The 16,169-nt window shown below is 40.9% G+C and overlaps 1 protein-coding gene across 3 annotated transcripts in view; it reads right to left on the bottom strand.

Annotated features, from left to right (window-relative positions):
• Window positions 1–1,112: 1,112 nt before the first annotated feature.
• The window catches only part of LOC140485736 (short transient receptor potential channel 3-like), a 190,820-nt gene continuing 175,763 nt past the window's right edge, over window positions 1,113–16,169 (bottom strand). For all 3 annotated transcript variants that reach the window (XM_072584215.1, XM_072584213.1, XM_072584214.1), the window contains 2 exons: window positions 7,106–7,181; window positions 1,113–1,700 (listed from right to left, as the gene is read on the bottom strand). In XM_072584215.1, the coding sequence (XP_072440316.1) occupies window positions 1,552–1,700; window positions 7,106–7,181 (225 nt within the window). In that variant the 3' untranslated portion in view covers window positions 1,113–1,551. The remainder of the gene's footprint in view (window positions 1,701–7,105; window positions 7,182–16,169) is intronic.

Raw genomic sequence — 16,169 nt, 5'->3', positions numbered from 1 at the left:
GCTAAATTGGCTGGGGCTGTTTTCCCTGGAGCACTGGAGGCTGAGAGGTGATCTTATAGAGATTTATAAAATCATGAGGGGCATGGATAGGAGTAGGGGAGTCCAAAACTAGAGGGCATAGGCTTCAGGTGAGACGGGAAAGAGTTAAAAGGGATCTATGGAGCAATCTTTTCATTCAAAGGGTGGTGCATGTTTGGAATGAGCTGCCAGAGGAAGTGGTGGAGGCTGGTACAATTACGATATTTAAAAGTATTTGAGTGGTTTCATGAACGGGAAGCATTTAGAGGGACCGGAGTCAAATGCTGGCAAATGAGACTAGATTAGTGGTCGGCATGTACACGTTGGACTAAAGGGTCTGTGTCTGTGCTATACAGCTCACTGGCTGAATTTGATAAATCACTGCTTAGGACTCAGTTGGAGTACCATGTCCAATGATGGACATCATACTTTACAATCAATATCAAAGCTTTGGACAGTGAGCACAAGGACATTTAATTAAATAGTATGGTGGTACAAGGGGTCTTCATTTATGTGGAGATATGGGAGAAGTTCTTAGTATAGCAGAGAGGATTAAGGGAGATTTAATTGAGATATTCAAATTGAAAGGTATAGATAATATGAAAAAGGGAAAACTGTTTTGATTGACAGGAGCATTGGTAACCACAAAATTGATTGAAGGCAATTTGCAAAAGAACCTGAAGATAATTTTTTTTAATGCAGTGAGTTATGATGATCTGGAATTGATTGTCTGAAATAATTGTGAAAGGAAATTTTACAGTAACTTTCAAAATGGAACTGGATATACAATTGAAAAGGAAACATCGCCTAGCTATGGGGAAGGGTCAGGGAGTGGGAGTGTTTGAGTGGAATTTTCACAAAGTCAGCGCAGGCACTATGAGCCAAATAGTATGCTTTGTGATTCACCTTCAGGAGTTTTGCATGACTTGAGTATTAGATTAAATGGTTCTGAATCATTGTTAATAACAAATATTAGTCAGTGATTAGTGTAAAAATTTAGCTTGCCTGTAATATCAAAACAGTAAATAGCAGACCATGACAAGTTCTTGCAGTAAGTACTGATCTATTTGTATTTCAGTTCAGTGACTGCCACATGTTTGGTAGAGAACATCATAAAAGAGACTAAGCTAAGCTATGTTGATTTGCACATAGCTAAATCTAGTATGCAATTTTAGTATTAATAAAGTAACTCATAATTTCTGATGTGATCACAAAATAGTCAACATGACCTTCAAAGAGCTAGAAGTTAGAATACTGTTTGCTTTGTACTTTAGTTCCTTAGTAATGATAGCAACGTCTTATAAAATGCTACAAAGTGAATTTTAGGCAATCCAAAATTGTAAATCTAGGGTATTTCTCACTGCTCTACATGAATTACAAGTTTATTACAGTAATTATCTATTGTGGACAAGAGATACTAAATGCTTTATTATACTGTCTCTCAAATTTATAATTTATAAACATTATTGCATTAAATTGTGCTGTTTCTTGTTCCTATACATTGATAAATAGAAAGTCCATTTCCAAGTTAAGTCACTGGTGTTTTTGTTTCGTCAGACAGGTATTCAGTTTTTCACCAAGCTTTTGAATGAGGAAAGCCAGCTCCTCAGTTGCTTGAGATTTGTCTTCTAGAAGTTCATATCGAAGGCTTGAGATATCCTGTTTAATTTCTTTCAGTTCACCTAGGAAAGAAAATTGAAATATCAGTGAAGACATTAAGTCTATGGGAAATAATTACTGAACTAATATTGATTTAAGGCATATGAAATACAATTTAAAAACAACATGATTTAACACAATAAATAATATCTGGAAGAAAATTCATTTTGCAGTTATGAGAAGCAAATTGTTGACACTACTGTTGTAGTTGGCAGAATTGGATTTTTCATCTTATTTATTCCTTATTTTAATCCCATCGCATCTCATTGTCATTGGAAATCTCTTGGTAATAGTATATGTTTGTTCACCTAGGAGATTCCATGTCACTGGTCATGGGATTGGTGGGTCCTTGTGGGTCTGATGATCCCTTTCCAAAAGCATATTTGGCAGTTGCTTTCAGGAAGTGGAATTGGGTTTGAAATCATCGGTGTTCCTTTTCCATACTTCATGCTGATGGCTGTTCTCAATGAATTGTGTCCCTTCAGACAGGAACTTCCTCCTAGTCAATTTCTTTGGAATGAGGGTCTTCCATGCTTTCATGTCTATGTTACATTTCATTGTGGAAGACTTCAGGAAGCCTTTGAAACACTTCCTTTGTTCTCCTCTCGTTCGTGTGTTTTCCTTGTGCTGGGCAAAGATGATTTGCTTTGACAATCGAAACTCAGGCATCCTAAACACATGGTTGGGCCAAAGGAAGTGGTTTCAGATGACCATGGCCTCAGTGATGATGCTCTTGACCCATCACAATTAAACTTAATTTAAGTTAAAGAGTAACTTTGTCCATACATCTGAACACATCTTTAATTTGTGTCATCAACACTGAACATCACAAAGATACTTACATTTTGAGAGAGCTCCTTTAACCAAAATGAAATGAAGTTGGCTTTGGGAGAAGTTGAAGTGTCTCCTGGCAATGTTGCAATTTGACTTATGAGAAATGTTGCATGGCTCAAGTAGCAATGGAAATAAGAAATAGCTAAAGAAAAGGCAAGCAGGCAACTAATTGGGATATCAGCTTACAGCTGGGGTTCTGCAAGGTTTGTGAAGGTTTGTAGCTCAGGTTGAGGTTTAGGGTGTAGCTTTGCTCGCTGAGCTGTAGGTTTGATATCCAGACGTTTCATTACCTGGCTGGGTAACATCATCAATGGTGACCTCCAAGTGAAGTGAAGCTGTTGTCTCCTGCTTTCTATTTATATGTTTGTCCTGGATGGGGTTCCTGGGGTTTGTGGTGATGTCATTTCCTGTTCGTTTTCTGAGGGGTTGATAGATGGTATCTAGATCTATGTGTGTGTTTATGGTGTTGTGGTTGGAGTGCCAGGCCTCTAGGAATTCTCTGGCATGTCTTTGCTTAGCCTGTCCCAGTTGAACTGGTATTTTTTTTCATCTGTGTGTACGGAGAGAGGGTCATGTCTTTTTGTGGCTAGCTGGTGTTCGTGTATCCTGGTGGATAACTTTCTTCCTGTTTGTCCTACGTAGTGTTTGTGGCAGTCCTTGCATGGAATTTTGTAGATGACGTTGGTTTTGTCCATGGGTTGTACTGGGTCTTTTACGTTTGTTAGTTTTTGTTTGAGAGTATTGTTGGGTTTGTGTGCTACTAGGATTCCGAGGGGTCATAGTAGTCTGGCTGCAATTTCTGAAACTTCTTTGATGTATGGTAAGGTGGTTAGGGTTTCTGGCTGTGTTTGATCTGCTTGTCGTGGTTTGTTCTTGAGGAATCTGCGGACTGTATTTTTTGAGTATCTGTTCTTCTTGAATATGTTGTATAGGTGGTTCTCCTCTGTTTTCCGAAGTTCATCTGTGCTGCAGTGTGTGGTGGCTCGTTGGAATAGTGTTCTGATACAGCTTCATTTGTGTGTGTTGGGATGGTTGCTGGTGTAGTTCAGTATTTGGTCAGTGTTTGTCGGTTTTCTGTATACGAGGTTTGTAGTTCTCCGTTGTCCTTTCTTTTGACTGTGACGTCCAGGAATGCGCGGTTGTTGTCGTTTCTTCCTCCTTAGTGAACTTTATGCCTGGGAGGGTGTTGTTGATGTTAAATGTCTCTTCTATCTTGTTTCTAAGACCCCTCGGAATCCTAGTAGCACACAAACGCACCAACACTCTCAAACAAAAACTAACAAACTTAATGGACCCAGTACATCCCATGGACAAAACCAACGTCATCTACAAAATTCCATGCAAGGACTGCCACAAACACTACGTAGGACAAACAGGAAGAAAGTTAGCCACCAGGATGCACGAACACCAGCTAGCCACAAAAAGACACGACCCTCTCTCTCTCGTAGACCTACACACGGATGAAAAAACCACCAATTCGACCGGGACAACACATCTATCCTGGGACAGGCTAAGCAAAGACATGCCAGAGAATTCCTAGAGGCCTGGCACTCCAACCACAACACCATAAACAAACACATAGATCTAGATACCATCTATCAATCCCTCAGAAAACGAACAGGAAATGACATCACCACAAACCCCAGGAACCCCATCCAGGACAAACATATAAATAGAAAGCAGGAGACAACAGCTTCGCTTCACTTGGAGGTCACCACTGATGATGTTACCCAGCCAGGTAATGAAACGTCTGGACATCAAACCTACAGCTCAGTGAACAAACCTACACCCTAAGCTGGGAGTTCTACTGCATGTAAAATACTCTTGCGGTAAATGAAATTATTCCTGCCTAGGAAAAGGTCTTTTAATTTCAGTAGAAGAGCAGATTGTGAGAAGAAACACAACTCTCCACAGAAAAGTAAGTTTTACCAGAGCTGACTAGACTATCTATTAAGGCTTATTCAAGAGGTCAGGTAAGAGATCTGTGGGAGTTTGTGCTGTTAGGATTGAGGTGACTGAAGGATCATCATAATCATATGCAGAAAATGTGTTTAGACTGGAGAAGGTACTGAAGACTCAAAAATTTGACTCAGTGTGGCAAGGAGGAAAGTTGGGAAGACCAAGTCTGCCTTTGTTCAGTAATGTTTGTGATAGAAGTTTAAAGTGAAATTTACATATTTCCTTGAAGTATCCTTTGTTTTAATGAATGTTTGAATTACTTTGATTTATAGCTGAAAATGTGTTGCTGGAAAAGCGCAGCAGGTCAGGCAGCATCCAAGGAGCAGGATAATCGACGTTTCGGGCATAAGCCCTTCTTCAGGAATCAATCTTTGATTTATACTTTGATTTAGACACTAACAAACAAATTCAAAAAGCTTCAAAAAGTGAAATCTTGTCCATCATTTTATCCCATTGGATCACTTGGTTACCATAGGCTTCATTACATTTCCTTACTTGTGAAATCCTCTTGCAAGGCCACTCACTATATCATATAATGGTAAGATGAAGGAGTCTTGGATGAAAAGAGCAGAGGAGCTCCTTGTCAAAAGGAAGAAGGAAGCTTACTCAAGGTTGAGGAAGCACGGATCTGGCACAGCTTTAGAGGATTATAGGGTGGCAAGGAAAGAACTCAAAAATGGACTGAGGAGAGCTAGGAGGTGGCACAAAAAAGCATTGGTGGGAAGGATTAGGGAAAACCCAAAGGCATTCTACACCTACAGGAGGAATATGAGAATGATCAGAGAGAGGGTAGAGCTGATCAGGGATAGTGGAGGGAACTTGTGGATCAGTAGTGTCCTGCAGGGATCTGTTCTTGGGCATCTGCTCTTTGCAGTTTTTATAAATGACTTGGATGAAGAAGTGGAAGGGTAGGTTGGTAAGTTTGCTGATGACACAAAGGTCAGGGTGTTGTTGATATGGTCAAGGGCTGTTGCAGGCTACAACATGACAGAGCTGGGCTGAGAAGTGGCAGATTGAGTTCAACCTGGATAAATGTGAAGTGATTCATTTTGGAAGGTTGAATACAGGTTAAAGACAGGATTCTTGGCAGTGTGGAGAAACAGCGAGATCTTGGGGTCCATGTACATAGATCCCTCAAAGTTGCAACTCAGGGTGAGAGGGTTGTTAAGAAGACATATGGTGTTTTGGCTTTCATTAACGGGGATTGAGTTTAAGAGTCGTGAGATTTTGCTGCAGCTCCATAAAACCCTGGTCAGACACGCTTGGAATATTGTGTCCCGTTCTAATTGCCGGATTATAGGAAGGATGTAGATGTTTTAGACAGGGTGCAGAGGCAATTTATCAGGATGCTTCCTGGATCGGAGGATGTGTCTAATGAAAAGAGGTTGAATGAGCTAGGGCTTTTCACAGTGGAGAGAAGAAGGAAGAGAGGTGACTTGATAGAGGTGTACAAGATAATGAAAGGCAGAGATAGAGTAGATAGCCAGACACTTTTCCCCAGGCCATAAGAGGCTGTCATGAGGGGTCATAATTTTAAGGTTAAGATTGGTGAAAGGGTTAGGGGAGATGTCAGAGGTAGGTTCTTTACCCAGAGAGTGGTGGGTACATGGAATGCACTGCCAGCGGTGGTAGGAGAGTCTGAGACTTTAGGGACATGCTGGACAAGCACATGAACGGCAGTAAATTGAGGGGTGCGTAGGTTAGGCTGTTCTTAGATTAGGATAAATGTTAGACACAAGATCGAGGGCTGAAGGGCCTGCACTGTGCAGTACTGGCTTTTGCCTGAAATGTTGATTTTCCTGCTCCTCGGATGCTGCCTGACCTGCTGTGCCTTTGCAGCACCACTCTGATCTTGACTCTGATCTCCAGCATCTGCAGTCCTCACTTTTGCCCTGTACTGTTTTACATTCTATAATGACAACCTTGCACTGGGCTGGTATGTATTGCTTATCCTGGGGGAGAAATAAGTCCCATATTTCTGCCCATCTGAAGGAACAAAAAGACAGTGCCTGCAAAGGAGGGCACTGATTTCCCCCTTTCTGGGCAAAGGTCAGCAACTATACAGGGCAGCTAACTCTAGACTGATAGTTCTTGTCCAGGAGCTCAAGTGTGGTGCAGGCACAAGGGATGGTGATGAATTCTGGGATATCTAGTGAGTGGTGCATTGTTCCAGGAACTGTGAGCGGTGAGATGGAGTGGAAATCGTATGTAACAGCTGTCACAAGGGCATGGTAGGTAATTAATGACGCTTGGTGAGATATGGCAAGAGAATCCACTAGGCCTTGTGGCAAAATACCCTCCAGAAAACATAATGGACCTCCGACTTAACCAAAAATCTTAACCAAAAAGTCTTACAAACTTGCCGCTTTTTTTTCAGGAATATGTTGCCCAAAATATTTACTTCAAAGACTTTTAAAGTGTATCTACATATTGCAACACCAATTCTATTTTATACTTAGAAGGTGACTGACCACTCTGTTGTCCAGTTCTTTCATTGTCTCTTTGTGTCTGCAGTTTAGAGAATGTAGTATGTGTATTTTATAGCCATACTTGTTTATTGGGAGTTCTTTTCTTGAGTGATATAGTTCAAGAGATATGTTTCTTTACAATCTACGCAAATGTGGTTGATCCTTACCTTCATTAACTTCATCATTTTCTTTGTCAACTTGAGCTTTCAAGACATATCGTTTGATCAGTCGTTTCATTATTTGCTGTGAAAAACAAGAAAACAACAAAACCAAGAATATCAAAGAACAGTCAGAAAAATAGAAATGTTAAGGTTGAATTCTGACTAACAATGAATGCCCTGAATTAGATGTTAATAGAACTCTAAAAATACTGCTCATGGATTACCTATTTATACTGAAGCAATTCACAAAGAACAGATTGTGAACATTCTGCTCTCGTGAACATTTTTCAGTCAGCACTCTGGAATAGCCATTAATTCTCTTTTCCCCTCAGGTCAGCTCAGTCCACCTCCAGATTATCTCAGGGTCAGAACAAGACAGCAGAAAATAACTGGGTTTCTTTCTTTCTGTTGACTTTTCAAACTTTTGTGAGATGTAGGTATTTTGTACAATATGTAGCATTTGAAGTATGAGAGAGAACCACTAAATTCAAGCTCATTTTATAGGAACAGGGTACTGAGTTAGATGATCAGATATGATCAAATTGCATGGCAGAGGAGGCTCAATGGGCAGAGTGGCTTACCTGTGCTTCTATTTTCTATGTTTCTATGTATTTTACTACGTTTCCCCAATGCCCCGTGGCCACTCTATCTTGTCACTGTCATCACAGAGCATCACATATAGACAAGGCAACAATATTTATTGACACCCAACAGAAGGGAATGCAAAGGAAACAAATACAGGCTGCAGTTTACTACCAAAAGGCAGACCAAACGCTGGGATCTTGACTATGGCAGTCTACGCTCGTATTCCATATGCAGTTAGTATCTACTGGGACTGGGTATCAACCAGATAAGCACTAAGTGAATGATCATTAAGTGAGCAGCCCTGAGGTGCAGCCTGTTGTAGTCTATGAGCTGGATACTGTCCATGCATACAACGCCCTGAAGCCTTTCAATACTAGTTGGCAGTGGGCCCTGCATTGCAAATCTGTGCTTCATGAAGGTCTGGAAATTAATTAGAGAGATGCCAGGTGCCAATGTTCCCAAGGTGTTGTTGAGTCCTAAGCAATATAGAGGTCATTCAGAGCAAGCAGTCAGCTGAACCCGCCAGGTACCGGCTCTGATTTCCATGTCAAGTTTTCTCGACATCTACCTTGTTCGGCAAGCTTGGTAAGGTAGGAAGCTGAATATTAATGAGGTGAGTTGGACCATTAACAAGGCGTTAGATAAAAAATAATCCCACTTAACTGGCAACTTGCCTCACCACTCAGCAAAAGCACAAGACTATAAGACATAGGGGCAGAAATTAGGCCATTCAGCCCATTGAGTCTGCTCCACCGCTCAATCATGGCAGATAGGTTTCTCAACCCCATTTCTCCCCATAACCCTTGATCCTTTTGATACTCAAGTACCTATGTAACTCAGTCTTAAATATACTCAATGACCCGGCCTCCATAGCCTTCTGTAGCAATGAATTCCATAGCTTCACCGCTCTCTGGCTGAAGCTTGTCCTTATCTCCATTCTAAAAGGTCTCTTACTAATGGAAACATCTTCCCAACATCTACTCTGTCCAGGCCATTCAATATTCTGTATGTTTCAATTAGATGCCCCTGATACTTCTAAACTCCATCGAGTACAGTCCCAGAATCCTCAAACGTTCCTCATATATTAAGCCTGTAATTCCTAGGATCATTCTTGTGAACCTCCACCAAACACAATCCAGGGCTAATACATCTGTCCTGAGGTATGAAGCCCAGAATTGCTCACAATATTCCAAATATGGTCTCACCAAAGCCTTATAGAGCCTCAGACCTCTCAAAATAAATGCCATCATTGCATTTGCCTTCCTAACCACTCACTCAATGTGCAAGATTACTGAGAGAACCCTGGACTAGAACACCCCATACTCTTTGCACTTCAGACTTCTGAATTTTCTACTCATTTAGAAAATAGTCTATGCCTCTATTCCTCCTAACAAAGTGCATGACCTCACACTTTCCCATGTTGTACTCCATCTGCCACTTCTTTGGCATTCTCCTAACCTGTCCAAATCCTTCTACAGCCTTCCTGCCTCCTCAATGCTACCTGTCCCTCTACCTACCTTTGTATCATCTGCAAACTTAGCCAGAATGCCCTCAGTTCATTCATCTAGATCGTTAATGTATAAAGTGAAACGTTATGGCCCTAACTCTGAGCCGTGCAGAACACTACTTGTCATCGGCTGCCATCCTGAGAAGGACCCTTTTCTCCCCACTCTGCTTTCTACCAGAAAGCCAATCTTTTATCCATGCTAGTACCCTGCCTCTGGACCCTGATCTTACTCAGTAGCCTTCTGTGTGGCACCTTGTCAAAGGCCTTCTTGAAATCTAGGTAGATAACATCCATTTGCTCTCCTTTGTCTAACCTGCTTGTTACTTCCTCAAAGAGTTCTAGCAGATTTGTCAGGCATGACCTCCACTTGATGAAACCATGCTGACTTTGCCCTATTTTACCATACATTTCCAAATACCTGAATTCAGAAATCTCATCCTTCACGGAAGATTCCAAGATCTTACCCACAACCGATCAATCGGTCTGTAATTTTCTGCCTTTTTAAACAGGGGTGCCATGTTAGCGATTTTCCAGTCCTCTGTACCCTCCCTGATTCTAGTGATTCCTGAAAGATCACCACTACTGCCTCCCCTATCACCCTTATGACTCTGGGGTATAGTCCATCTGGTCCAGGTGATTTATCCACCTTCAGGCCATTTAGTTTATTTTGCATCTTCTCCTTGGTGATGGCCACCATACTCAGCTCTGTCCCTAACTCTCTTGAATCTTTGGGATATTACTCGCGTCTTCCACTGTGAAGACTGACGCAAAGTAATTATTCAGTACCTCAGCCATTTCCTTGTTCCCCACTACTACCCTCCAGCGTCATTTTCCAGTGGCCCAATGTTCACGTTTCTCTCTCTTTTGCCCTTTACACATCTAAAGAAATTCTGACAATCTTCCTTTATATTACTGGCTAGCTTACCCTCATATTTAATCTACTCCCTCCTTACTTCTTTCTTTGTTGCCATCTCTTAGTTTTTGTAAGCTTCCCAATCCTCTGGCTCCTCACTGCCTTTCGCCACATTCCATATTTTCTCTTTTGTTTTTATGTTATCTCTAACTTCCCTAGTCAGCCACGGTTGCCTCATCCTCCCTGTACCATGCTTCTTTTTGCCTCGGGATGAATCTCTGCTGTGTCTCCTGAATTACTCCCAGAAATTCCTGCCATTGCTGTTCCACTGTCTTTCCTGCTATGCTCCTCTCCCGGTCAATTCTACCCAGCGCCTCCCTCATGCCTGTGTAGTTGCCTTTATTCAGCTATAATACCGTCTTCTTCCTCTCAAATTACAGAGTAAGTTCAGCCATATCATGATTACTGCCTCCTAAGGGTTCCTTCACCTGAAGTTCTCTTATGAAGTCTGCCTCATTACACAACACTAAATCCAGTTTTGCCTGTTCCCTGATAGACTTCACCACAGCTGCTCCAAACAGCCATCTCCTCGACATTCTATAAAAACCTTTTCTTGCGATCCACTACCAACCTGATTTTCCCAGCCCACCTGCATATTGAAATCCCCTTTGATCACTGTAACTTTGCTTTTCCTACACATCTTTTCTATCTCCTGGTGTATCTTGCGCCCCAGCTCCTGACTACCTTTTGGAGGCCTGTACATAACTCCAACTATGGATTTTTTTTAACCTTTGCAGTTCCTCAATTCAAATTCTACACTATCTGACCCTATTTTGTTTATTATTATTGATTTAGTTTCATTTCTTACTAATAAGGCAACCCCACCCCCTCTGTCCACATGCCTATCTTTTCGATAGGATGTATATCCTTGAAAATTCAGCTCCAACTCTGATCCCCTTGCAGCCACGTCTCCCTGATGCCTACCACGTCATACCTGTCAATTTCAATCTGCACCACAAGCTCATTTACCTTATTCTTTATACTGTGTACATTCAGATATAACCCCTTCAGTCCTGTATTAATTGTCCCTCTTCTCATTATCATTTGTTTGTCCAATGTGCTTGAAGTTTGATTGCTGACCCTTTCCATACACTCTGTCCTATATGTGTCTGTCTTGGAGACTTTAATAACCTCTCATGCGTTCTGCAGTCTTACCTCCTCCTTTCATTCGGGTTTTCTAATTTCCCCTGTAACTGAACTCTCCTTCCCCCTAATGGGCAAGTTGCTCCTGACGTTGAGTTTGGGTTCAGACTTATCATCTGATTCAAATCATACCACAGTCTACATTGTTCAGACCCCTTTAAGATTTCATCCAGTCTATTTAGATACAATTAGCTCGCCTTCTCTCATACTCTGCTTTTTGGGTCTTTTTATTTTCATAGCTTCATCTTAAAGTTTGCCCAATTTTCTGCCCTCAACTAAACTTTGCTGACTTGTGTCTTTTCCACCCTAATACTAAACTTAATTTCTGATTTAATTATGGATGATATTTTTCCCAGAGCCTTTTTTTTCCCTCGAGGGAAAACCTTAGCTTTTAAAATAATACACGAACTGTGGATGCTGAAGATCTGAATGAAAACAAATTACGGAAGAAACTCAGTAGGTCTGGCAGCACATGTGGAGAGAAAGCAGAGTTAATGTTTTGAATCATTGATCCTTCACCAGAGATTGACACTAAGTAATAAAATTTAGCTCAGCCATGATAGGCTGAATGGCTTCCTTGTACACTTTAACAATTCTGTTATTCCATGAATTCATTCCATTGCTGTTTTCCATTTTTAAAATGAGGTTGAGAATCATATAGGCTTCCTGCTTTGGAATGAATATCAGCTGATTCTGGATAACAACTTTGTATGCCTTTGTGTTTTAATTTAACCTAAAGCTGACCTTTGACTTTGAGGCTGTTCTTCCTTGGTCATGTGATTTGACAGATGAAGTCTACAGGCCAAGTTTTGAAGTAATTTAAATCCTACCAACCTGAAAAAGACCATATTCCTTCTTTCTACTTCTTAGGAGCAAGCCAGTTTTCTATCCATGCCAACATGTGACTCTCTACACCGTGAGTTTTTATTTTCCACAATAACCTTTAATGTGGCCCCTTACCACATATCTTCTGGAAGTCTAAATATATTTTCTGATTCCTCTTTTTCTACAGCACCAGTTACTTCTTCTAACAATGTCATAAATGAGTTAAATATTTTCTGACAAAATATGTTGGTTATCCCTAATTGCCTTGAACTCATCTAACTGCCTTGTTATAAAATCTTTAATAATGTTAATGTTTAACAATGTTAATCTTTAATAATGTTAATCTTTTTAAAATATATTTTTATTAAAAAGATTTTTTTCTTTTGAATATAACAAATACAAAACCAAACAATTCAAAATACAAAATGAATATCAAAAAAACAAAACCACTAATTACATAAATAAATACTAAGCTAAAAAAGGAAAATCTTCACAATAATAATGATGATAACCATAATATAGCTTAGCAGAACAAAGCAATAGCCCTTGATCATCGAGTGCATAAGTTTATACGTATTTGTATGTTTATAATTCCTCCCCTCTGGATATCAAACCCATTACTTAGAATTTCCATGGCTATATAAAGGCTCTTATTAGTATGGCATACAAATCTGTACCCAGGTAATCCAAATAGGGCTGCCACACCTTATAGAAATTCTCAGTTTTATAGTGCACCATACTTGTCACGAAGTCCAAGAGGATGTGCTCCATGACTAGATTACGCCAGCCTGCCAGCCAGCCCCAGGGGATTTTCCAACACTCACCCTAATACAATGTTCTTTCTGGCACAAAAAGTGAGGATACTGAAAAGTCATTTTTGCATGCACCTAATGAAAGAGAATTAACAAAGCCAAGAAGAAGAGATACTAGGTCCATCTCCAACTCCATCCTCAAGGTCTTCGATATTTCGCCTGCCACAGTGCTCCAATATGTCCACAGTCTGTGACAGGACTAAAAGATGATGAGTAAGTGTGCCCACACTCACTTTACGTTTAGGACACATTAGAGATGCTCCTGCTTTAAATTTAGAGAGGCAGTCTGGGGCTAGATGGACCCTGTGGAGAATCTTCAATTGTAAAGGCGTGGATCCTGTTGCAAATCGAGATCCTACTTGCATTTTCCCAGATATCCTCCCATATTTCAGAAGAGATCTCAACGTCCAACTCCCATTCCCATACCTTACAGAGCCGTTCAGTCTCGCCCGAGGTCCCTCTCCCAGTAGATGATGAGCTTTGCTAACAGGCAATGTACCTTCAGCACTCAACACCCTCTTCTCCATGTCAGAGCTATAAGGATCAGTTACAAGTGTGCTCTCTTTTTGTATGAAGTTTATTATTTGAAAGAAACAAAAGAAGTCCCTACTGGGCAATTCATATTTCCGAGCCAACTGGTCAAAAGACATCAGTATGTCCCCTTTCAATAAATCACCCGACAAGACATGCCCTTAGCTGCCCACTGTTTAAACCCAGAGTCCATCATCCCTGGCTGAAAGCCCGGCACACCATCTAAGGGTGTCAAAAATGATGTTTTGGCAACATTGCTCTCACCCTGACACATTGCCCTCCATGCCTTGACAGCATTGATGACTATCGGGCTATGGCAATATTCCTTAACTGTTCTCATTTTCTCCACGAACAGCAGACTAATAAGAGGGCAGCTTTTCTGAGATGCTTTGATGTCCAACCAAAGTGAGTGAGGGTCCCCCTGGGCCCAATCATTCACATAAGATAATAACAAGATTAAGTGATAGTTTTTGTGATCTGGGAGACCCACTTCTCCCAGTCTGTAAGGTAACTGCAATTTACTCAATTTAATTAGGGGCTGCTCGCAATACCAGATAAAAGTACGAAACCAGCCATTCAGTCTTCTAAATGTTTGCTTAGTAAAAAGCAAAGGAAGAATTCACATATGATACAACAGACAGGGCAGAATGTTCATTTTAATGAGGGCTATCTGACCTAACCAAGAGGTCTACAAAGATCCTGCTTGATTCTGTGGAATAAATGGCCAAAATTAGCTTTAAATAGCTGATCAAAAATGGGAGTAATAAACATACCTAAGTTGAGAAAGCGCTCCTGTGAGCATCTAAAAGGGAACCAAGATCCGCCCTCAGGATTAGGCACTCTGGAGACCCCCATGGGCATGGCCTCTGACTTCGCAAAATTGATCTTATAACAATAATGCTAATCTTTAACAATGTTAAGCCATCTAGCCTGTAGTTTCTTGCTTTCTGCCTCCACCTTTGAATAAAGAAATAACATTAGCTCTTAGTCAATCTAAAGGAACCTTCCATGAATCTAATGGGTTTTGGAAAGTTAAAACCAATCATCAACTATTTCACCAGCTACTTCTTTTAAGTCCATCAGGACTTGGGGATTCGTCAACTTGCAATTCCAACAAATTACTTCGTACGACTTCCTTGGTCATTGTAATTTTCTTGAATTCCTTCCTCCCTTTCAATTCCTGATTTCTGGGATACAATTTTTCTCCTCTCTTTTGGAGACTGAAGCAAAATATCTGTTCAAGTTAAATGCTAGCTCTTTATCTCTTTAATCATCTGAAGAAAGATTTTCAATCTGTGTTTTTATATTTTTAAGCTCAGTTTATCGTATGCCTTTTCCTCCATCTGATAATTCCATTCGATATGCAGGCTAAAATCCCCCATTGACAATTAGAGACATAGAGATGTACAGCATGGAAACAGACCCTTCGGTCCAACTTGTCCATGCCAACCAGATATCCCAACCCAATCTAGTCCCACCTGCCAGCACCCAGCCCATATCCCTCCAAACCCTTCTTATTCATTTACCCATCCAGATGCATTTTAAATGTTGCAATTGTACAAGCCTCTACCACTTCCTCTGGCAGCTCATTCCATACACGTACCACCCTGTGTGAAAAAGTTGCCCCTTAGGTCTCTTTTATATCTTTCCCCTCTCACCCCAAACCTGCCCTCTAGTTCTGGACATCCCTACCCCAGGGAAAAGACCTTGTCTATTTACCCTATCCATGCCCCTCATGATTTTATAAACATCTATAATGTCACCACTCAGCCTCTGATGCTCCAAGGAAAACAGCTCTAGCCTATTCAAACTCTCCCTGTAGCTCAAATCAATGAATGCTGGCAATATCCTTGTGAATCTTTTCTGAACCCTTTCAAGTTTCACAATATCCTTCTGATAAGAAGGAGACCAGAAATTGCATGCAATATTCCAAAAGTGGCCTAACAAATGTCCTGTACAGCCGCAACATGACCCCCCCCAACTCCTATACTCAATACTCTGACCAATAAAAGAAAGCATACCAAAATGCCTTCTTCACTATCCTATCTACCTGTGACTCTACTTTCAAGGAGCTATGAACCTGCACTCCAAGGTCTCCTTGTTCAGCAACACTCCCTAGGACCTGACCATTAAGTGTACAAATCCTGCTAAGATTTGCTTTCCAAAATGCAGCACCTTACATTTATCTAAATTAAACACCATCTGCCATTCCTCATCTGATCAAGATCCTGTTGTAATCTGAGGTAACCTTCCTCACTGTCCACTACACCTCCAATTTTGGTGTAATCTGCAAACTTACTAACTATCCCTCCTACATTCACATCCAAATCATTTATATAAATGATGAAAAGCAGAGGACCCAGCACCGATCCTTGTGGCATACCACTGGTCACAGGCCTCCAGTCTGAAAAACAACCCTCCACCACCACCCTCTGTCTTCTACCTTCAAGCCAGTTCTGCATCCAAATGGCTAGTACTCCCTGTATTCCAAGAGATCTTAACTTGCTAACTAGTCTCCCATGGTTCCCAATCCAGGTAATTCCACAGCCATATCTCAAGTGTGGCTGCAAGATCAGACTTATTTATCTCAATTTGTACTACTTGTTCATCTGCTCTGTTGTGAATGCTACACTCATTCAAATACAATGCCTTAGGTTTTGTCCCTTTATTATTTTTGTAATCTCTAGTCCTCTCTGTTGCACCTGTCCCTTGGTATTGACCTGTTTAAGTTCAGGGGAACAGGTTTCTTTTATC

The sequence above is a fragment of the Chiloscyllium punctatum genome, chromosome 14 (assembly GCF_047496795.1).
Source record: "Chiloscyllium punctatum isolate Juve2018m chromosome 14, sChiPun1.3, whole genome shotgun sequence".
In the NCBI taxonomy this organism is placed as follows: Eukaryota; Metazoa; Chordata; class Chondrichthyes; order Orectolobiformes; family Hemiscylliidae; genus Chiloscyllium; species Chiloscyllium punctatum.
Note: the sequence above shows the minus strand (reverse complement) of the source record. Positions and strands in the feature narration are given on the sequence as shown.